Here is a 25192-nt window from a genome sequence, read left to right as displayed (position 1 = left end):
ACTTTTGATAGATTCTGACTACTGCAAACCAGGAACATCTCACAAGAGCTGCAGTTTAGGAGACGCTCTGACCCAGACGTCTAGACGTCACAATTTGCCAAACTCCTCAAATCCTTACGCTCGCCCATTTTTTCTGCTTGTAACATAAATTTTAAGGAAAAAATGTTCACCTGCTGCCTAATAAATAAATCCACCCATGATGAAGAGATCATCAGTGTTCTTCACTTCACCGCTTATAGTTTTATAATGTCATAATGTTATAATGATGGTAAGCCTGGTTAGTGAATATATATATTTTATTCACAAAATGTAAAAAAAAAAAAGTAAATGACATAAATAGAACCAGTAATTGGGAATCAACAGGTTACAAACAGAATTATATAAAAAATATTATTGAATAAAAAATTAGATATATTTTTATTCAATATATCTACATTTTTTATTTACATTTTTTTACATATTAAATATAAAAACAAATACACATTAAACATAATAAACGTGAGGCATGTAAATGTAAAAATAATTAAATATACGTAAATTAACAGATCCTCAGGTCAGAAATGTTAGAAACTTAGATTTTCTTATCAGTCAACAAATTTTGGTGTGTGTGTGTGTGTGTGTGTGTGTGTTTATTGCATAATAAAATGTAGAGCAGAAGCAGTGGGAAGTCAACATCAGGTTGGCAGCTTATAAGTGTTTAGAGGTAAAACACACTTCCTCAGACAGAACCAGGACCAGCAGGCAGGATGCATGTAGACCTGGTGTGGCTGATGGTGGCACTTCTCATTTCCTCAAATTATACTATGTGATCCACTGTGAGTACACACACACACACACACACAGACACACACACACAATCGTATCTTCGTTTAATGTAACCCACTCACTGGCCCAATGACGGAATCCATTGGTGCGCTGCGTTCATACTAAAATGAATGTGTGGTAACACCAGACTACATAATCAACTGGATATAAATGATTTCAGGAAATATCAGAAATAATCAAGAATTGTACATTTATTTGCCAGGCTATAATCAATAAACAAATGTCAAATCTAGAACAAATAATTGAAGAAAGTTACACAACATGATCAACATAAAACCAAAGAGTTTAGCAATGCAGTTTAATAAATAATTGTTAAAGAGTCACTATACCTGGTAATAGAGACACAGAGAGAGTGGGAAGTTCTGTGGAAGTTCTGTGGGAAGTTCTGACTCACAGAATGCTTCTCTGAGTGTTTCTCCAAAATCTCCTTAAATAACCAAACCACCATAAACACTTAAATTCACTTAAATTCAAAGTAATAAAAGCTTTGCAAACCCTATATTAGACAGGAGGTGACCTAAAACCTAATACCACCTTGGGTAAAAACCAACACCTGATAAAGATCTTCTGACAGAATTTTCCCCAAACCTGGGATCTTAATTTTTGGTCTGTTCTACTGATATGGACCTGAGATCATATTTCCAATCGAACTGAGACCTTTAAAATGATACCAAACATGTAAAGGCAAAAATTCATACATTCCTAAAATGTAATTATTACATTATGCACGTATAGTTGCTTGAATTCCAGGCACTTCTAAGTCACCTATCCATGAACCGGCCATCTTGCCTGGAGGGAAAGAGGGGCCTCAAGGATGGGTAAGAAGGAATCTGAACAATGGCTTTCTCTCCTCAGATTAAAGAGATCCTTTTCTCAGATCAGAAACTTTGTTATGTTGTTGCATGGCAGTTCTCAGGGTCTGACCTCATGAAGAGATCTGACCATTCTAACATTCCCACATTTTTTTCACATGTAATTTTTGCTTCTTCCACACATTCATTCATTAACTCATACTTTTTTTCCCACACATGAGCACATTGATCACAGTGTCGTGTGTCTTTGTTTGAGCTCATGGTAAAATGTTTCCATGCTGTCACAGGAACGTGTTGTTGGCCCCGAACATACTGCGTGTGGGCACAGACGAGAAGGTGTTTGTGGAGGCACAGGATTATAGTGGAAATGATCTCCAAGTGAGGATCAGCATTAAGAACTACCCACAGAAAAGGACAGAATTGACATCTGCATCCACCACCCTCACTGCTGCCAATAACTTCCAGTCTCTGGTTAACATAAAGGTGAGTTTTCCAAAATCACACAACAGAAACAATAATATTCATGTGCATTTTAATAAAATGTAAAAACATAAGAATTTTACATGAATGTCCAAATTTATTTGTCAAATACATTGTAAATGATTATGCAATATATATATATATATATATATATATATATATATATATATATATATATATATATATATATATAAATATTTTCCCTTTCCCAGCACTGTTGACTTTTTTATTCCTGAACCTTACGATAATTTTTTTTATTTTTTAAATAATTATTAATAATAGAATGATTGTATCTATTCAAACAATGCATTAGAATTTAACCATGAAAAACATACAAAAAAAAAAATCTATCTATGAACATACAATCAAATATTATTACTTTACTAATAATAGAATGTGATTTTTATTTTTATTTATTATATTATAGTGTTAAAATCATAAAACAGGAGCCTCAGATTGTTTTTGTATTTGGATACATATATAAAGATTTGCTTTTTTTTTCAGGGGTTATATAAAGACATAAAAATAATTTTAGTAGACAGAGATTTCTGATGGTTTGGAGTAGAATATTGATTTCTCTAACTTTTCTATGGTTCAGATTCCTGACAATAAGGGTTTCTTCAGCAATGACCCTCTTGAGAAGCAGTATGTGTACCTTCAGGCTCAGTTTCCTACCAGCTTGCTGGAGAAAGTGGTGTTGGTGTCCTTCCAATCTGGCTACATATTTGTTCAGACTGACAAGAGCATCTACACACCTGAAACAACAGGTAAAATTAACTGGATTCAGGAATAAAAGCCTCAATGTTCACATGTTTAAATGATCTTTATACAAGTATTTTAAATTTTTTTTATTTTTGAGCATTTTTTATAATCTATTTTTGTCAACTTTATTTAATTATTCAAAAAAACATTAAAAGAGTAAATAGCATTTATTATAACCACACTACCCGTGTGTTCAACTCTCTGAACATACCCCTGAACTTCCAGCCAATGAGACAAATCTAAATGTGTAAATGAAGTAAATAAAAGCGTCTTGTTTTGCAGTTCTTTACAGGATCTTCTTACTGACCCCTGACCTGAAGCCCATTGACTACCCCGGAGGAATCAATGTGGACATCATAGTAAAATAACATTAGTTTTATCTCCTAGACATCATACCTAAACATCATACCTAAACATCATACCTAAACAAATTGTTTTCTTTTCTTTTCTTATTTCCCCCCAGAATCCTCATGGTCTCAAGATCAAAGGAGAAGCAATTTACCCGACAGAAGCGACCATAAGAGGGGAATACAGAATCCCCGAACTCGCCAAGTCAGTCCACTGTATTAAGGCGTCTGATGTGAAGTGAAAAATTGTGATCAATCAGTTATACTGTGAATCTCTCTCTCTCTCTCTCTCTCTCTCTCTCTCTCTCTCTCTCTCTCTTTCTTCTACAGATTTGGGATATGGTCTATAGTGGTGCAGTATAAAAACACCCCTCAGAAGAACTTCACTGCTCAGTTTGAAGTTAAAGAATACGGTGGGTTTATTATAATTAGAAAATCAAACCCGCGATTGCTGGTTCTTCTGAACACATTTTAAAAATGAGCGTTTCCCTTTTTTTCCGTTTTGTTTTTGTTATTTTTTGCAGTGCTTCCGAGCTTCAAGGTAGCATTAATTCCATCAAAGCCTTTTTTCTACATGGATGATGAGGTGCTTGAGGTGGAAATCACTGCCAAGTAAGTAGAACATGTCAAAGATGAGAAGTTAATAAGTATAAATGGTGACCATTGTAACACACACACACACACACACACACATACACACACACACATTCCATTTGCATTTACGTTTACATTTATGGTGTTCGGCAGACGCTGTTGTTAGTAAGAGGCACTGACACTGGAGCTGTATTAAAATTTACACATTACATGATAAAAAGTAGGAATTTCCCATTACAACACATTTAAAGGCATTTGAATTTCAGATTAAAACACTCAAGCAGGCAAAAACATTTGTTTTAGAAAAATTTTAAAAGGTCTAATTGTTAAATATGTTTATTTATATTTTACTTGTCCCTGCTATGTGAATGATGTAACCATTGTGATTTATGTAAAGGTACCTGTTCGGAAAAAATGTGGACGGTGTTGCGTTTGTGGTGTTTGAAGTGAGAAAGGATGACAGAAGGATCGATCTGCCTCGCTCTTTAAGCAGAACACTGGTAAAGAACATGCACTTTTCAAGCAGTTCCGTCCTGCAAAATCGAAAGGAATTAATATGAAATTGAATTTGTCTCAAAGTTTTAAATGTAACTTTTTCATGAAACAAAAAGAAGAAACGAAGAAAAGGATAATACGGCGCTCATACACTATATTGCCAAAAGTAGATTTAAATGGAAAACTATCCAGGTTAATGCTAATAAATTATGGGGTGCCACAAGGTTCAGTTCTAGGACCCCTGCTTTTTACAATATACATACTTCCTTTGGGACATATTATTCGAAGGCATGGGATTAGTTTCCACTGTTATGCTGATGATTCCCAGCTATATATCAAAACCAGACGAAACATGTCAATTGACCAGGTTAATTGAGTGTTTTAAAGAATTAAAAGATTGGATGATGCATAACCTTCTATTATTAAATTCTGATAAAAAGATATTTTGCTCACCGGCTCAAAAACCAGTACACAGAAGCTCCAGCATTTTAACCTGCATTTAGACGGATGTTCTGTAACTACAATTTCAACAGTAAAAGACCTGGAAGTTATTTTAGACCAACTTGTCTTTCAAAAATCATATAAACCAAGTTACAAAAACAGCCTTCTTCCACCTTAGAAATATCTCTAAGTTAACATGTTATCTATATCTGATGCTGAGAAGCTCGTCCATGCGTTCATGACCTCCAGAATAGACTACTGTAATGCATTACTAGGTGGATGTCCTGCATCATTAATAAACAAGCCACAGTTTGTCCAGAATGCAGCAGCCAGAGTTCTCACAAGATCGAGAAAATATGATCATATAACCCCAATCTTATCATCCCTACACTGGCTACCTGTTAAGTTTCAAATCGACTAGAAGCTACTGCTACTTACCTACAAAAAACTAAATGGGTTGACACCTGTGTATATATCCCATCTTCTAACATGCTACAATCCGCCACACTCCTTGAGATCTCAAAACACTGGATTTCTAGTAGTTCCTAGAATAGCAAAATCCACTAAAGGTAGAACATTCTCAGAGCTTAAGTGTAGGTTAAAGATATATCTTTTTAGCGAGTCCTCGACAAGTAGGTGCCGACCCCGCAAACATCCCGAACAATCTAGAGACGTACCAGCGCCAGCTGGATTCCACCTCATGTAGTGTTCGGATATTGGACCTCTTTGAGTGTGCTTGGCAAAGCTGGTGTTGGATCTGTAATGATCTCAAACGTTGAGCTATTTTAAGAGTTGCTTAGTAGTTCCTGGTTCCATAACCATCACTGTCTTTATAAGACTGTAGAAAGGACATTAATCATAAGCACACTCCAGTGCTCATGTTAGTTCTCACTCTCCAGTGTTCTGAATTGTTTAAAGACTATAATCACACTCTTGATGTCACCCAAATGAGGATGGGTTCCCCTTTTGAGTCTGGTTCCTCTCAAGGTTTCTTCCTCATAACATCTAAGGGAGTTTTTCCTTGCCACAGTTTCCATGGCTGCTCATCAGCGATACACATCGTTCACTTTAAGTCTTAAATTCTGTAAAGCTGCTTTGAGACAACGTCCATTGTGAAAAGCACAATAGAAATAAACTTGACTTGACTTGACTTCATCTCATGCTACTGAACACCTTTGGGATGAACGTGAACCCTGACTGCACCCCAGGCCTTCTCACCTGCATCAGTACCTGCCTTTCATAACAAACTTGTGGCTGATGAACACAAATATCGATAAGCACACTCCAAAATCTAGTGAAACATCTTCCCAGAAGAGTGGAGGAAATTATAAAAGCAAATTGGGACTAAATGTGGAATGGAATGCTCAAAAATTACATACTGTATTTATGACCAGGTGTCCCAATACTTTTGGCAATGAAGTGTATGCAGGTTATAATGCTTACCTTTAGTATGTTGTATGTAGATCACTAATGGAGTGGGACGTGCAGTGCTCACAAGATCTAAGATCCAGCAGTCCATCAATAATATTGCTGACCTGGTTGGAGGCTCTTTGTTCATATCAGCCAGTGTTTTAACTCAGACAGGTAAGAGTCGGCCAGTGTGTGTCTGTGTGTGTGTGTGTGTGTGTGTGTGTGTGTGTGTGTGTGTGCGTGTGTGTGGTGTTTAACATTCACACATTTTATCCTTCCATGTGTCTCCTTACAACTGTTCAATTATTATTAATGTTCCAGGAAGTGAAATGGTTAAAGCAGAAAAGGGGGGCATTCAAATAGTGAAATCACCGTACACCATCGAGTTCAAGAGAACGCCTAAATACTTCCACCCTGGAATGCCTCTTGATGTCACGGTAACAAAATATAATCCTAATATGTGTTTTTGAATCATAATTTATTTTCATCCAAAGCCATTCAAACATTAGTCCAACACAAGACTTCTCTGTATTTGCTGGAGGATGTAACAGTTATTAGCATAAATGTGCTAAATGTCAGTCGATCATAATTTCACCAGTTTTGAGTGATGTGCATTATTTTTATAATCTGTACATCTGATCTGGATTTGAAAAGGTTTATGCGACCAATCCAGACCAGTCTCCTGCTGAAAATGTGGGTGTGGTGATCAGAGCAGGGCAGGAAGGTGAGGTGAGGGCTCTGACCAGGAGGAACGGCTTTGCCAAAGTCACTGTGAACACCAACGAAAGATGGAGCTCTTTAGAAATCACAGTAAGTAACATCAGAGATGGTTTATGGACCTGTGTGAAGAATGAATTGCACAGCAGTAGGAATAATAAGAAAACACAACATCAGTGTTAATGTCCTATTTGAATAATAAGTAAAGAGGTTCTGGTTGAGATGGTAAACCAACTTCCCTAGTAAATAATTCATTTTCCATCTTTGTTATTATATGACTGTTTGTGTCACCCACATGAGGGTAAGTTCCCTTTAGAGTCTTTTTCCTCTCCATATTTCTTTCTCAGGTCCTCTGAGAGAGTTTTTCTCTCACCATCATCACCTCTACCTCATCCATTACACATAAATATATTAATGTAACTGTCATTCTCTCAATCTATTCATTTCTGTGAAGCTGATGTGTGGGAATGTGCATTGTTAAACCCACAATTTAAATCAAATTGAACTGAAACATTCCAACTAAAATGGTTACTAAACTAAATAATGCTGTGTAACCAGGCAAAGACCGAAGTCCCAGACATATCAGCTGAAAGACAAGCTGAGAACAAGATGATAGCCGAGGCTTACGCTACCAAAGGAGGCTCCAGGAATTACCTACATATAAGTGCTGATTCTGCAGAACTGGCCATCAATGATGAGACAAAATTCCAGCTAATCGTCCAAAGCAGTGTTCAAGACCAAGATTTGACTTATCTGGTTGGTGTTTTCACATACACATTGGATGGTGATATTGTGAGGTAGTTTTATAATAACAACAATATTAATAATATAATAATAATAATTAATAATAATAATTAATAAGCCTAAACCTTAAATCTAACTTCATCTGTGGTTACAAAAACATTGTTTGTTTGCTCGTTTAAAAGAAAGTTCGGGGGGTTTCTGTTTGTCAGATTTTTAGTAAAGGACAGATTGTGAAAGCAGAGAGGTTGAAGAGAAAAGAGCTGATAAGTCTGTCTGAAAGGATCACCAAGGACTTGGTTCCCTCATTCCGACTGGTGGCTTATTACCACATAGGATCTGAAATTGTATCAGACTCGATCTGGGTCGCCATAAAGGACACGTGCTTGGGAACGGTAGGCAGTCTACTTCTTTTACACTTTACTGGCTGATTGGTTGGTTTGCTTGCTATTATCTTCCATTGCTTGCTACCATTTTTTAGACTAGTCTTTTTTCCAGACAACCAAGATTAAGCCTATATTTGTCTGGGTTGAATATTGGAGCTCCATGTACTGATCAAATGAGTTCAGCCCTGATATCATTTGTTTCTGTCCTTTCTTCTCTACTTGTATTCTCTTTATTGATGTAGCTAAAACTGGATGTAAAGCAAAGTTTAAGTGGCCAAATCCTATTCAACCCTGGTGAAGAATTTGATCTGGTAGTTACTGGAGATCCGAGTGCTAAGGTTGGTCTGGTCGCTTTGGATATGGGTGTCTTAGCTCTCAACAAGAACAGACTCACGCAGTCCAAGGTGAGTGATACCCTGAGCTGTTAGAGTTTGAAATTCTTTATTCTTCAAAATGATGTTGTGGCTTCATATTTGGTTCACTCAGTCATTCGGTTGCTATTGGGACCTGCTCCAATGTTGTTAGAGAATAGATATTGTACATAATTATAGCACCATTATTTTCTTTTTCCACCAACAGATATGGAACCTTATAGAGAATTATTACACGGGCTGTACAGCAGGCAGTGGGAAAGACAGCATGGGGGTTTTCTATGATGCAGGACTTCTGTTTCAGTCTGATAAAGCAGGAGGCACCAAGGAAAGAACAGGTGAAGCAGATGTTTTATTAAAAGAAGAAATGAGTAATTAAACAGCAAGCAGTTATAATAAAACAGTACATAATTTTCTACAACACCGTGTCCCAAAGTGATTCAATATGCTTAATTTTGCCACAATAATTTCCCAACACTGATTAAAGAGCCACACATCCCTCTTTTTTTGTAATCTATTTGCTGCTGCATTTTTTGTTGTGGAACATCTGGTCTCATGTAATATCAGCTTGTTGTTTCCATAACAAAAAAAAAAAGCATGTGATCATGGTTATTATCATTAAAAATGAATTCTGTGAAGTCATTTTGGTTTACTAAAATAAAGATAAATGAGCCATGTGTGATTCAGAAGTTGTTGTATTTCTTTCCTTATTAAATATATATATATATATACACATCTGTATCTTTGAAAAATATAATGTTAAATACAAAAACAACTGTAATGTTTCCAATTCAATATTTTTCACAGATATTCAGTGTCCTTCCCCACCAAAAAGAAAACAGAGAGAAGTGCAAATCACCAGAACACCAGGTAAGAAGCTGGACTAAAAAACGTTGCAAATTGCCATTAAATGTGGAAGGAAAAAAAGAACATTATATTCGTAGAATAATAATAAAATAAACGAGAGGTTTTTTTTTCTAACTCTTTTAGTTTATTTAATCTGACTAGAACGTCAACAGAAACAGATCTACACTAGCAAATAAATCATTACTATATTTTAAGCTATTAAAGCCAACTTGTTTTTTTTTCTGACAAGCTAATATTTGCCACTTTGATTTCTCTGAGGCATGATTTACAAATCCATATTTGTCCAGGTGACAATGATGATGATGATGATGATGATGAGGATGGTGATAGAGTGCCTCGGACACACTTACTGAGAGCTGGCTTTGGGTGGATAAAAGCCTGCCAGCCTGCTCAGGAAACAGCCCATGGTAAATGAAACAATCCAAGATTCAGTTAGTCTAGAATTCTGGGTCCCCTTCAGGAACTCGAAGTTCTTGGGGGTAACAGATGGACCTTCTAGAGGGTTTTAAGATGGGCTTGTCCATGTCATTTACATTTACATTTGCGGCATTTGGCAGACGCCCTTATCCAGAGCGACTTACAACTGAGCAGGGGAGGGTTTTAGGGCTTTGCTCAAGGGCCCAGCAGTGGCAGCTTGGTGGTGGTGAGATTTGAACCTGTGATCTTCTGATCCAAAGCCCAATGCCTTAACCACTGACCTACCACCTCTCTCCAACCTCAACCGAGGTGGTAGCTCCCTTGGTGGTAGCACCTCCTCTCCAACCTCAACTGCTCGGTCTGGCTCACAGGCTTCGGAGGCACACCAATTTTGACTAATTACACACATTATTTCAGAGCGTGGACAACGCGGTCGCCTTCCCAGAACATTGCGAAGCAGCATATCATTCCCTCAGTGAACTAGGGTTACATCCGTAAACCTAGAGACGATCTGAATGGTTGCACAGATCTGACTCTGCTCTTTCTCTTTTTATTGTAGTACCACAACAAGCCTCACTCTGAGCAAAATCAATTTAAAAGACTCTATTACAACATGGCAAATCCTAGCCATCAGTCTGTCTAAGACCCACGGTCAGTGCCGCATTCTCTTCTTGTGTTGAAAATGTCTTGATGTGATATGAAAATTTGAATTAGACACCTGTAATAACTGGCATATGCCAAAATATTGACACACACATTTATTTATCTATGCCTGTAGGTATCTGTGTGGCGGATCCCTATGAAATAATAGTGACAAAGGATTTCCTTGTGGATCTTGTGTTACCTTCCACGGCAGTACGGAACGAACAAGTTGAAATCAAAGCGATTCTGTATAACTTCTCCAATAAGCAACAGAAGGTAGTTTTACAATTCACAAAACCACTACAGTGTTATATGTTTTTTTGTTTTTCATATATCACCAGAACATTTCTGGTAGGATGATAGAAAATTGCCCCGATGTGTCTTGCAATGGATTAGCATCATAATCCATTGCAAATCCATATTATTGTCCTTGGACATGGTTTGGATCCACAGGTAAACTAAAGGTGCATGAATAAAAGAGGTCCGATTCCACTACTTAAAGCACGTAATAACGCAATAATAGCTGCTTCATAATAAAATGTACATCCCTGATTTGTTCTTAAGGACCTAAGGACGTTCTGTATGACTTCTTGTGCCCAACAGGTGCGTGTGGATTTCTTTGAGACAGAGCATATTTGCAGCGCAGCCAGCAAAAAGAAGAAATACCATACCGTAGTTAATGTTGATGCCAAGTCCAGCAGATCTGTCCCATTTGTGATCATTCCCATGAGAATAGGGGAACACGATATAAAGGTGCAGGCTGCAAGCACATACTATAATGATGGAGTAAGGAAAACCCTGAAGGTGGTGGTGAGTATCAACTAATTCTATACCAGTGATTGTTCCAGACAACTCATATTTATTGACAAGTCAAATGTCATGTTTGGATCAACATAAGGTCTATCAGCATATCTCTGAAACGTTCTGTTTTTCATGCTCAGCCCGATGGTGTGCTAACTAAACTGTTAGAAACAAATCTGGAACTAAATCCCTCTCAATATCCTGGTGAGATTTTCTATCTTCTATACCCCAATCATATGAAGCTCTTTCTCAGCTCTTTTAATAGAATCGATTTCTCAGCATATTTCTGCACAGTTCACGTTTCCATTTCATTGTATTTCTCTTGATCTTAAACCTTATTTGAAATAAAAGGTGGCATCCAAACTGTGCAGATGAAGACTAGTATTCCAAGTGGGCAGGTTCCAAACACTCCTGCACACACTCAGATCAGTGTGACTGGTAAGAAGAAATTCAAAAACACCATTATATACCAATAAAGGTTTTCTCATCTTAATCATAGCAGTAATTGGCCAGACCCTGCAGTACCAAGATTAAAGATCTATGAATTTATATTTGTAATGGTCTAGTTAATGAGCTTCAAACAAAAGAAAATCCATTTCGCATGGTCGCACAAAGTCAAAGATAATGTGTGTTTCCAATTCAAACTGCACTACACACATAGTCCTGTAAAACAATTTGACATTTGTGGATACTTTACCTGATTCAGGAACATTTACGCATGTAGATTAACATTTACATTTACAGGATTTGATAGATGACCTTATCCAGAGCGACTAACTCTCTGAAACCCAAGAGAGGCAGTTCGGTGTGGCTGGAATTTAAACTCACAACCTTTAGATCCAAATCCAATGCCTTAATCACTAAGCTTCCACCTTCCACAGTAGATTCAACGATTCACTGATGCAAAGTCATTTTATAAATCTCCTTTAAACATCTTGGCATTGGATGATTTGGATTAATGCATAGATTTCAATGGCGGTCACTTAAACACATGTATCTGAACTATTATTATTTACATATATGCCATTGTTAAATGCCCTTATCCACAGTGTTATCCACAACATTTATCCACAACAATGAAATGTAGATTGGTTTGTTGTTGGAAAATTAGATGTGAAATGATTTTGCTGTTACTGCTGCTGCTGCTGAATCCGGAAACTGCTCTGTTAAACGTGTTTAAACATAAAAAGTTAAGAATTATGCTGTGACCCACTCTGTAGCAGATCTATGCAGGTGACTATGGCCAGGTAGGGGGTTAAATGGAAAAACAAGTAGATGTACCTAAAGAGCAATTATGAAGCTTCATTGGTGCAGATGATTCCGTTTTTCTAGTGCTGCAGTCTAACTAGGATAAATCCTATGTTCAATTAACATTAACATTGTATTTTTTTTGTCTTACTCTTCTTTTTTTTCAAGATAAGACAAGATAATATAAGATAAAATTAGACCTAAATTCTTAATCCTGTGGTTGTCAGCAGTGGTCTAAGTATAAGGCTAAACGTTCTCTGGTAGGACTCAAGTGTTGCACGCAGGGGGTGTTATGCATTGTCAAGTATACTGAGAAGTTTCCTCAGCACTCTCCTCTCAGGCACCTCTTTCCAAATTAGCTTGTTGAGTTTGTTGGCATTGGCGGTCTTCACCACGGTGCGACCCCATCACACTGGAGAGATGGTAGATGAATTGTTACAGCATTGTACTATGAAGCTGAAACATGAGTTTTAATCTCAGCCACACCAAGCTGTCAAACCTGGGCCCCTGAGAAAGGCCCTAAACCCCATAGCTGCTCAGATGTTTGAATGAGAAAAGGTTCCTCTGGATAAAAGCGTCTGCCAAATGCTGTAAATCTTTGCCGCTTACAGAAACCACACCAGGAACAACGGAATAGAAGGTTTGGTCAACTTGTACAACACATTAAAAAAATACAGTGTAGAAGTTGACGCTGGTCTGCATGGAGTGGTAGAACATCTGCAGCATGGTTCTGCACACATTAAAGGGCCATTTTACAGAAATGAGACAATACAGCTAGACTCAGGTAGACTTTAATACCAAGGTGATACTGCTCCCCATTGTGCAAGTAGACTAGTCGTTATTGACAGAAAAATACATAGCAAATGCGATTTTTGCAGCTTATTAACTGTTAAACTGAGACTGAGAGCAGGTGTAAACAATCATACTTTTATCATTTTTATTGTACACTGTTGTCTGTAACCCTCTTTACTTGTAGTAGTAGAAGGTAGACAGTAAACATTTGTTACTTCATACAACATACATTTGTAACAATCTTAATATTCATGAATTTACTTGCAGGCCAGAAGGTTAGTCAGACAATCGAGCAGGTCATCAGTGGAGACTTCATGGGGCGCCTGATCAGGAAGCCTATTGGAAGTGGGGATCAACTCATGATCTCTATGACATTGTCCCTTACTGCCACACACTACTTAGATACCACTAATCAGTGGGAAGCAGTCGGCCTCGACAGACGTAATGAAGCTATCCAACACATCACAACAGGTGAGAAGCTTTTTACAAACTATAAAGCACATTTATAAGATGTAGTCAGGACACAAATCTTCCATTTTTTTTATGGATAAGACACAGTGGTTGGCTATTTTTCTCATCAAGCTTTTGTTTTTATCTGTCATGTATTTGAGAGATCCAGTGATGTAAAGTTGGTTGACTGTTGACATTTTACAAACAAAAAAACCTGCAGCCAGCCAGAACATAGCTAGAACATTCTTGTATCAGCATTATATAATTACATTCATTCCTCCATGAGTATCCAGAGTCACAGGGTATGGTCCATCCTGGACCCCTGAAGTAGCTTAGATCTACAGAGGTGACAATGCATTTAGTTTTAGAGCTTTTCATTTGATCTAAGTAAAATTGGTTAACATTTTTTGGATTTTCTAATTACAAAATGATCCTTCTTTCTCTTCCTCTCTTAGGATATGCAGAAGAACTTAACTTCCGTAAGGAGGATGGTTCCTATGCGCCATTTTTATCAAGACCTAGCAGCACATGGTAAAAGAGACCAATCACATTTTCTGTAATTGATTGATCCTTAAGCAACATTCGATCTCAGGTCATTTCTTGACTGCTTGTTTTCTCTGTGGTAAAGGTTGACAGCATACGTGGTGAAAGTCTTTGCTATGGCCAGTGACTATATAAGCATAGATAAAAATGTCTTATGCAGCGCCATCAAGTGGTTGATTCTGAATGCACAGATGGCAGATGGCACATTTAAAAAAAGCTCCAAAGTAATCTATTCACAGATGGTTGTAAGTTGTGCTGAAATTTTTCCGTATGAAATGTACAAGAAACCATAAATCCACTGTTTATGTGAAATCTGTGTCATTCTTCTGTGATTTCAGGGAGATGTGCGAGGTATAGATTCTGATGCATCTCTGACAGCATTTGTCTTGATCGCTCTGCAAGAAGAAACCATCTCTGTGCTGCATCAGTTGAAGTATGTTAACTTATGTCATGTTTTATTCCTGTATATGTTACAGCTCAAAATGATCAAACATGTGGACCAGCTGTTGTATAATATTTTGCTTTCTCTTCTTATTTAGAATGTTCCAGGGTCTTCCAACAAGGCCCTAGATTATCTGGAAAGAAGGCTCCCCTCCTTGACCAATCCATATGCAATTGCGATGACTTCTTATGCCTTGGCAAATGCTGGCAAGTTCAACAAAGATCACCTGCTGCAGGCTTCCTCTGAAGGTCAGGAACTCGTAAATTCTTATGAAATCAATCTGTCAAGGAGCACATTTTAATTTCTTTATATTTCCTGTGCACAGATGGTTCTAACTGGCAGGTTCCTGGAGGACAGTTCTTCTCTGTGGAAGCGACAGCGTATGCCTTGCTGGCTCTGGTAAAAGCAAAGGAATTTGATGCAGCAGGAAAAGTTGTTAGATGGCTCAACAGGCAGAGTATCAATTATGGAAGTTATGGCACCACTCAGGTTGGTTGACCAGACGTATTTATAATGAATCTGATGAAGATAATACTTTGTGTTTTGTCTGGATTTGTAACATTACAGGGGTCATGCATGTCACATTTGGTGGTAAAAATACAATTAACCTATTATCTGAATTGATCTGAGGTTGAACTGAATTGTCTCTGCTTTTCATGTCAACTAGGCAACCATCATTGTGTTCCAAGCAATGGCTGAGTACTATAAGAAAGTAAGGGTTCAAGAGGATTTATATTTGGAGGTGGAATTGAGAGTGCGTGAACGAAGTCACCCAATCAAGTGGATTTTCAATAGTGAAAGTGCACATATGACCAGCTCAGACAAGGTACATTTTCTTTTTAATTTATGTTTATTATGCTCTTGTTTTATTAAGCAGATATTGAAGACAACTGCATTGTGGAACATATATAAATATATGCATAAATATTTGTGTTCCTGGACTTTTACAGGTTCAGCTTCAGCAAGAGTTTAATGTAACTGCTAAAGGAACTGGTGCTGGAGTTCTCAAAGTGAGTGCTCATGAATACTACAAAGTCTTTTGTTTGCATTACAACTACTAATAATTATGATAATAATAATTCCTCTTTTATTTTATAGGTAATGAACATTTACTATGCTAAACCCATAGAAAAGAAGATTGAGTGCAAAAGTTACACTGTTTCTGTTGAACTGAAGAAAGAAGCAAAGAGTAAGATTTACCTCTTTTTTTTTTAATCCCGATGTTTAACGTTGTCCATTTGTGCAATTTTTTCCGATATATTTATATCCCTGCAATCACTTTTCTGCTCTGATATTTCTCTCTTAGCGTCATACAACGATGCAGAAGAAAGTTACATGCTTACCATCAATGTCCTGTAAGCATGCCGACTTTCATTGCACATTCTTTAGTTCATTTCAAATTTTCATTTTTTTCTTTTTTGAATAAATCATATGAAGGTAACAAATCATAAAACCTAAATTTATTAGTAAAAAAACATGAGATTTGAAGCTGGACCTGCTTAATACTGTAGGTTTAAAAGGATTTGTGAGATGTCATGAATGTCAAAAAAACATCTCAGTTTGACACTGAAGGATTTTTAGCGCTTGTTAGACTTCTAATCATTTATTATATTCTAGATATTAGAAACTAAACCCATAGTAAAACTAAAAACTAACTAAATGCAAACTGTTCCCTATCAAAAGCTACACTCGATGCTGCGTTTCATAACGCTATGGGAACATTGTTTGTTCGACCAGTTGTGTAACGTGTGTCAAACACTAAAAAGAATTTGGCTTAAATAACTTCTGTGGGTGACATCATCTGAATGCGAGCACGTGCGAGGCACAATACATTTCTCTGACTCTTGTAGCTCCTCTGGGACTGGACGCAATGGGCCAAACATGGACCAGACTGCATCTTCACACATTTTCCCAATTGTTCTGCTCCCAGGAGGCTTATGACACACCAGGTAGTATCAGTTCACTGCCAAGTTGTTTCAGTGAAGAAAAATTCTCTGCAGGTACAGGTCCTGCTAGTCTCGGGGTTTATGTGGCTGCCATTTTGGCTTGTCATGCTCTGATTAACAGGATCTCTGTAGACAATCACCTCCTGGTCGTCCACTTAATCCATGGAGCAAATAAGCCGACCACTAAATGGACAATCTCTGCATAGGACTTAGCTGTAGTGGATGAAGCTCTGGTTGAACCCTATTTTGAACCACTAGAGTCAGCGCCTGTCAAGCTTCTGGTTCTAAAGGTCGGTTTTCTCATGGCCATTACTTCTCTGAAAGTGAGGAGTCAGCAAATTGTGTCTGCACCCTAACTCTCTGCATAAAGTTCCATTCTTGACTATTCATCTGCTTTTTTTTTTTTTGGAAGCCTTCTGCTCTCTACAACAAGACAGACTTCACCTACTGTGTCCAGTACATGCTCTTTAGACTTACATCCACCGCACAAGCTAGTGGCCTGAGTCAAAGCAGCTTTTATTATGCTATGGGGGCTGCAACTGGGGGTGGCTGCCACTAGGCAAACAATGTCACATATGAGGGGTTGCCTTGCCCTAGTCGATGAGAGGAGCTATTCTTGGCGTGTTTGACACTCACGCTTCACAACGGGTTGAACAAAGAATGTTAATGGCATTACGAAATGCAGCATTTTAATTTTTTACGCTCAAGTAACCATATGATGTTAATGCATCATTAAATTCAACTGAAATGAAACTGAAAGTAAAAAAACAAAAGCTAGAAATTCTTTGTAACTGATACACATTAATTCATATTATATTTCTTTGGAATGAACTTCCTGTTTAACACATTATCTGCATCAACAAAGCCAACAGCATTGCGGATGACCCCACACCCCACCACACACCCCTCACACACAATCTTCACTCTCCTACCATCAGGTAAGAGGTTCCGAAGCATTCGGGCCTCACATCCAGACTGTGCAACAGTCTTTTCCCCTTAAGCCATCAGTTTCCTCAACACACAAAATAACTGTACAAAACCCCCACACTCACTAAACTGTGTGACAACCTGATACAACCTGAACTCAACACACATTCACTGCTCATTTCACATCGCTTCACTACATAGCCATGTCCTACAGGTTTTTAAAAAGTTGGCACGGGCACCAAGGGGCTAAAAAAGCCAAAGATTTACAAAATATTCTGCTGGAAGAACATCTAGCAACTAATCAAGTTAACTGACATCAGGTCTTCGGGCCCTCAGAAGACACTGCATCAGCATGTTTGTGTCATTGAAGTTATACTAAATGGGCTCAGGAATACTTTCGGAAACCACTGTCAATAAACACAATCCACCTTGCCATCTGCAGATGCCAACTAAAGCTCTATCATGCAAAAAGGAAGCCATGTGTGAACTTAGACCAGAATCGCCATCATGTCTTGTAGACCATGGCTTATTTAAAATGGACTGTTTCAAAATGGAAAAGTGTTCTATGGTCAGACAAGCCCAAATTTGACATTCTTGTTGGAAATCAAAGACAGCGTGTCCTTCGGGCTGAGGAGGAGTATACAGTTCAAGTATACAGTTCTCGCTATTTTGCATATTGTACTGTATAACACATTACTGTATAACACATGTATAATACAGCAGGGTTACTGGACAGTGCTGTTTTGTGTGTTGTGTATTTGTCCCACACTGTCTTGTGTGGTTTGTTTGCACTCGGTTGAAAACGATGCAATTTATGTGACGAGGACACTTAACTTCATGTTGTTTGATGTCACTGTATGTTGTTTTATGTTGCACCAGGGTTCTTGAGGAACATTGTCTCATTTCACTGTGTACTGCATGAGCTATATATGGTTTAAATGACAATAAAAGCTTCTTGACTTGACATCATTTCAGTTATAACAACCCAAACAGAGATGCCACTATGACTATTTTGGACATCGGCTTGCTGACCGGGTTTGTGGTGGATAAAAGAGATCTGACTGAGGTAAGCAAAATTTAGTAGATACCTACAAACAGTTCTGTACAATAAACTTTAATTATATTTGACAGAAAGCCAAATGTCTGATTACTGTTTAACACTCGTCTCAGCTGAGCAGTGGGAATGATAAATACATCCAGAAGTTTGAGATGGACAAGGAACTTTCTGAACGTGGCTCCCTCATTATTTATTTAGATAAGGTATGATAAAAATGATTTAGTTTTCATGGTTGAAGTGTGGACATGCATTAAAGCTGCTGTATTGTGGCTGACTTTTTTCTCTTCTCAGGTATCACACTGTGTTCCAGACAGAATTGCTTTCAGAGTGCACAAGATAAACTTGTTGATATGCTTCAACCCGCAGCTGTCAGTGTGTACGAGTACTACTCTCCAGGTATAGAGTGTGTACACACCAGAGCAGTAAGATATTAAAAATATATAACATGCGATTTTATTTGTAATGGGGAAAGTAGTGAGCAGGTTGAGAAGATCCTGGAGAGGTGGAGGTACATGCTGGAGAGAAGGGGAATGAAAGTCAGTAGGAGTAAGACAAAGTACATGTGTGTGAATGAGAGGGAGGGCAGTGGAGGGGTGCGGTTGCAGGGAGAAGAGGTGGAGAAAGTGGAAGAGTTCAGGTACCTGGGGTCCACAGTGCAATGTACCGGAGAGTGTGTTAGAGAAGTGAAGAAAAGAGTGCAGGCAGGATGGAGTGGGTGGAGAAGAGTGATAGCAGGAGTGATTTGTGGGAGAAGAGTGATAGCAGGAGTGATTTGTGATAGAAGAGTATCTGTGAGAATGAAAGGGAAAGTTTATAGGACTGTGGTGAGACCTGAGATGTTGTATGGATTAGAGACAGTGGCATTGAGTAAAAGACAGGAGGTGGAGCTGGAGGTAGCAGAGCTGAAGATGTTGAAATGTTTGTTGGGAGTGACAACAACAGCATTAGAAATAAGTTTATTAAAGGGGCAGCGCATGTAGGACGTTTTGGTGACAAGGTGAGGGAGGTGAGATTGAGATGGTTTGGACATGTGCAAAGGAGGGACATGGGGTATGGAGCCACCAGGAAGGAGGAAAAGAGGAAGACCAAAAAGGAGGTTCATGGATGCGGTGAGGGAAGACATGCAGGTAGTTGGATTGAAAGAGGCAGATGTAGAGGACAGAGTAATATGATGAACCGCTGTGGCGCCCCCTAATGGGAGCAGCTTTGACAAAAAGTTTGGATTTATGGCATGACTCTACATACCCCAAATGACAGTCGCATGTCCAGTCTACACCCTGAGATCAGCATCACACTAAAACCTTGTAACATGCTTATGTGTAAGAATTTGATCTTTTTGACATGCACTTGATTTCTTATGTAATTTATAGAGGAACGCTGTGTGAAGTTCTACCATCCAACAAAGAAAGAAGTAGCCCTGAGCAGATTGTGCAGTAATCAGGAGGGTCTTTGTGAGTGTGCTGAAGGTACAAGCATTCATACAAGAATATATAAACTAATGTAAGAATTGTGTGTGGATACTAAAGTGAGATTATTTCTCTAATAACATTCACGGACACCGACAAGCTCTTCTTTTTCATTATTTTCAATTCAATCCCCCAACAAGCTCTTCTTTTTCATACTTTCCAACTTCATTTTCTCTTCAATCCCCAGTGCTCTTTTGCACACCACCAAGAGCACATGCTTGCTCGCATCCTTCCTTCAAAATCAAAGTCCATCCAGAAATACATTATTTTCGGCGTCAAATTACAAGATAAATGATTTCCTAAATGTAAAGCAATCTTGAAATTCAATCCACATACATTTTTACTCATATACTAATATACAACCAAAAAAAAAAGTGGAATTATATAATTATACTGTTTTTTATGATGTGTATTAATAAATACATCTTTTACATTTCCCGATACAGAAAACTGCAGTATCCAGAAGAAACTGAATATTGAACAAAATGAGAGGGAGCTGAGAGCCTGTGAAGCCGGCACCGATTATGGTAAAATGCTGACACTGCACATGCTAACATATTCTTTCAGTCCTCTCTCACTGTATTCATGCCACCCTGTCATGTATAAGAATCAATTCTTATTTTAATCAAAGGAATAAAACATAACAATACTATTATATTGTCTGTAATGTGTGTATTTGCAGTTTACAAAGTCAAAGTAGTGGAAACGAATCTGAACCCAAACACAGATTTCTATGAAATGGAGATTGAACAGATCCTGAGAGAAGGTAGGTCTTACTGTTCTTCTGTATGATGCACCTGTGTGTATGTTAGAGTCACGGTACACTCCCTGTCATGATTCAATCTGTTTCAATATACAAATATATACATATAATATACAAAACTTCATAAAAAAAAATTAAGAAAAAATCTGAATGTAACTTAGTAAAAAATATCGATTAACAGCGGCGTATTATTGTAAAACATATTATCCTACATTTGATCTTACAACTTAATTTATTAGCCTCATGTTGCACTAAATAAAGAATTAATACATAAAATAAGTCATTTAGAACTTTTATATATTACTTTTATTACTGTGTGAATGAACTGTCTAATTTCTGGGGGGTTTGTTTCTACAGGGATCGACCGGGTTAACCCTGGAAACCAGAGGACCTTTATGGGTCTTGCTAAATGCAGAAGTGCTTTCAATTTCGTGAAAGGCAAGAGCTACCTCCTCATGGGCCAACGTTCTAACCTACTTTGGAAAGACAAAAGGTGGGTTAATTATTATGAATCTCTGTGTGGCTTTCAGATGCTGATGATAATAAAGTGATATTTGCTTTGGAAATTTAATTCATTTGTGTTGTTGTTGTTGTTGTTGTTGTTGTTGTGGTCAGGCTGCTGTATATCCTGGAGAGAAGACGTGGATTGAATACTGGCCCACGAGTGTTGAAGGGCAAACTGATGAATACAAAGAGAATCACCAGGGCATCACTGCACTAGCTGAAGCTCTTCTTACCTTTGGATGCCCTACTTAAAACATTTTTTGGTTGTTGTTTTTTAAATCTAACTTTTATAATTATGTGCTATATGTGTTTTCTGAAAGAAAACATATATACAATAATAAAAAATGATTCCAATGATTCCTCTACATGTTGGTTGACAGCTGCAGACTCAGCGGTATTAGAATCCGTATCCTGGATTATTAGTTAACAGAATAAACCCAGTACTAAAGGAAAGTCAAAAAACAAACAGAATGGTCTGAGACACGAGATAGAAGCCAGCATCACATCATCACATGCCAGATACAAATTAAACCACATGTGGACATGTGATTAACTCAAGATGTTCAACATATATTTATTTCACATTCTCTTCAAAAACCTAATACAGTAAATCTTTTACAGTACAACTCAAAAGTTTCAACAGATGAGACCTGATGATCAGGTGATCAGGAATGTCTCTTTTCTCTGTCATGTTCTCATCACTGACTCCCTCTGTCTCATACACGTTAACCCCAGACTTCTTACTGCCTTCTGCCTGCTCATTGTGAGCTTCAGAAACTAGTCTACATCTGTGGTGTGAGAGAGACAAGAAATGATACACCAGTGGGAGAAAAAAGCAACACAATGACAAGAAACAGGTTGATGAGCTGAAAACAATGGTGTATTAGCGGCACTATGGGCTAAAAAAAAATTTTAAAGTGAAAGAAGAGAGGGCGAGGAACTCGAAACTTTCTAATTAAAACTATTTTTTTCTTTTTTTTCTTTTTTTTTTACTTTCGAGTTTAAAACTCAAAATATGAGAGAAAAAAACTCAAAAGATTACAAGAAAAAACGTCACAAATTTACGAGAAATAAATTGCACGTTTAATAAAGGTTCTGTGTGTAAAACTCAAACATTTATGGTGGGGGAGGGTTCTATCCGCATATAATTTGCATTAAAAAAAAACGCATATAATTTGATGGTGTATTACGGCCAATATCAGATTTTAAAAAATAACCGGAAGGGGAGGGACAGGGAATTTCCGATTTACAAATATTGAAATTTCAAGTTGTACGTCGAAATTTTCAAGTTGAAAAATCAGAATATTACAACTGATATAATTATAAATTAATATATTTTATAATTAGATTGTACATTATAATTTATAATGTACAATCTAATTATCAATTATATTAATTATTATTGGAAATTTTTGAGGAAACATCATTTTAATTTTTTTATTTGAAACTCAAAGATGTACTCAAAGACCACTGTTCCTGCCCCTCTCCCCTCCTTGGATCTTCACACTTCTGTGCAGCTCGGGACGGTCTCTTAATTCCGGAGTAGAACGGGTGCTTTGAGGACGGATTGGACTGTAGTTGGTGTCGGTGGTCTGCAGCACTGACTCGGGAGTGCAGTTTGCTTCTGATCATCATCACTGTACCCCACAACATTGTATATCTGCTTCAAATGGACATTTGGTGCAACCCAGATGAGGATGGGTTCCCTCTTGAGTCTGGTTCCTCTCAAGGTTTCTTCCTTATGCCATCTCGGGGAGTTTTTCCTTGCCACAGTTGCTCATCAGGGACAAACATACTTACAAAGAACATATTTATGTTTAATCACCACATTATCTGTGTAAAGCTGCTTTGAGACAATGTTTATTGTTAAAAGCGCTATACAAATAAAAATGAATTGAATTGAATTGAATTGAAAGATCTGTGGGGTTTTAATTTCTTTCAAGGAAGAAAACTGCATATACACTGTGCAAGGTTGGGCAGATGTCACTTGTTTTGCATTGTGCCTCGCATTTTCCCTTGGATTTTGCAACAAGGAAATACTTGTTAGTTTAGCTCAGAATCACCAGATCATCAAGTTGAAAGTTGAAAACTTTACAATTCGAATTTACAGCTTGAACTTTTTAAGCTTGAAAATTATCTGCCCCTCTCCTTCCAGTTCTTTTTTATTTTTATATATATATATATATATATATATATATATATATATATATATATATATATATATATATATATATATATATAAATAATAATAAAACTAATAAAATTGGATAATACACTAAATATATATCACATACGGTTTTCTCCCTTGATAGTGGTAGAGTACTAAGTGCTAAGTATTTGTATTCATTACTTCCCTCCTCCGGCTGGGTCTGTGGTGTAGCTTTTGATAGGGAAAAACAGTTGTATCTTCTGAAAGATCTTCTGCGAGAGTGTTTTTACCTGCTGACCCTGATACAATCAATACCAGTCTCTCAGCAGGTCGTTCATATGATCAAAGGTTAAATTTACATAAGATGCCTGATTTACGGAAACGTAGCTTCATTAACCCTTCAGGTGCATCGGTACAAAAAAGTTCCCTCAGGTCCATAACATTTTTTTTAAAATAAATCATAATAAAGCAAATAATGAGCATTTCATAACTGACGTCAGCGAATACGCTTAACAAAATCTAGATACAAACAGAAAATGTAAACAGTAAAAAATGTTGTAAACTTAAATCTATTTATTCAATATTGTATTAGTTGAAATTACAAACAAAAATATATACTTACAGGTATAAACTACTTTACAACATATTCTATAAACCAAAATATATCCTGATAATAAAAAATTAATTTATAAAAAAAAAAAATGAAGTAAGTTTACAAAAAAAAAATTACTGAGCAGGCATAACATTATGATCACCTGCCTAATATTGTGTTGGTCCCCTTTTGCTGCCAAAAAAGTCGTCACCTGTCGATCATCAACAGCATGAACTTCTTCAGCAGTTTGAGCTACAGGAGCTCGTCTGTTGGATCGGACCACATGGACCAGCCTTCGCTCCTCACGTGCATCAATGATCCTCGTCCCCCACGACCCTGTCGCCGGTTCACCACTGTTCCTTCCTTGTACCACTTTTGATAGATTCTGACCACTGCAGACCAGAACATCCCACAAGAGCTGTAGTTTTGTAGATGCTCTGACCCAGACGTCTAGACGTCACAATTTTTCAAACTCGCTCAAATCCTTACGCTCACCCATTTTACCTGCTTCTATCCTTCTTTGAGGACAAAATGTTCACTTGCTGCCTAATAAATAAATCCACTCACTAACAGGTGCTATGATGAAGATAATCAGTGTTCTTCACTTCACTGCTAACAACTGTATAATGACAATGTTATAATGATGTAATGGTAAGCCTGGTTGGTGAATATATATATATATATATATATATATATATATATATATTAATTATGGGTAAATTATTATATATTTTATTAAGTATCGAAAAATCCGATTTACTTATGAGTCACCACATTTTGTGTGTGTGTGTGTGTGTGTGTGTGTGTGTGTGTGTGTGTGTGTGTGTGTGTGTGTGTGCTTAAACTATTGCATAATAAAATGTAGAGCAGAAGCAGTGGGAAGTCAACATCAGGTTGGCAGCTTATAAGTGTTTAGAGGTAAAACACACTTCCTCAGACAGAACCAGGACCAGCAGGCAGGATGCATGTAGACCTGGTGTGGCTGATGGTGGCACTTCTCTCATTTCCTCAAATTATACTATGTGATCCACTGTGAGTACACACACACACACACACACACACACACACACACACATCTTTTCGCAAATTTTTACATGTAGTTTTTGCATTTTCCACACACTATTTGCACTCGTACGTAACACGTAATTTTACACACATGAGCACATTGATCACAGTGTCGTGTGTCTTTGTTTGAGCTCATGGTA

The 25192-nt window shown here is 37.5% G+C and overlaps 1 protein-coding gene and 1 pseudogene across 1 annotated transcript in view; both read left to right on the top strand.

Moving 5' to 3' along the window:
* Window positions 1–641: 641 nt before the first annotated feature.
* Window positions 642–21603, top strand: LOC124378452 (annotated as a pseudogene).
* Window positions 21604–24912: 3309 nt separating this feature from the next.
* LOC124378335 (complement C3-like) overlaps window positions 24913–25192 on the top strand; it is a 68397-nt gene continuing 68117 nt past the window's right edge. The window contains 1 exon segment of the mRNA XM_046837931.1: window positions 24913–25019. Coding sequence (XP_046693887.1) covers window positions 24949–25019 — 71 coding nt within the window. The 5' untranslated portion in view covers window positions 24913–24948.

The sequence above is a fragment of the Silurus meridionalis genome, chromosome 24 (assembly GCF_014805685.1).
Source record: "Silurus meridionalis isolate SWU-2019-XX chromosome 24, ASM1480568v1, whole genome shotgun sequence".
Lineage (NCBI taxonomy): Eukaryota > Metazoa > Chordata > Actinopteri > Siluriformes > Siluridae > Silurus > Silurus meridionalis.
This window is presented reverse-complemented; position numbering and strand designations above follow the sequence as displayed.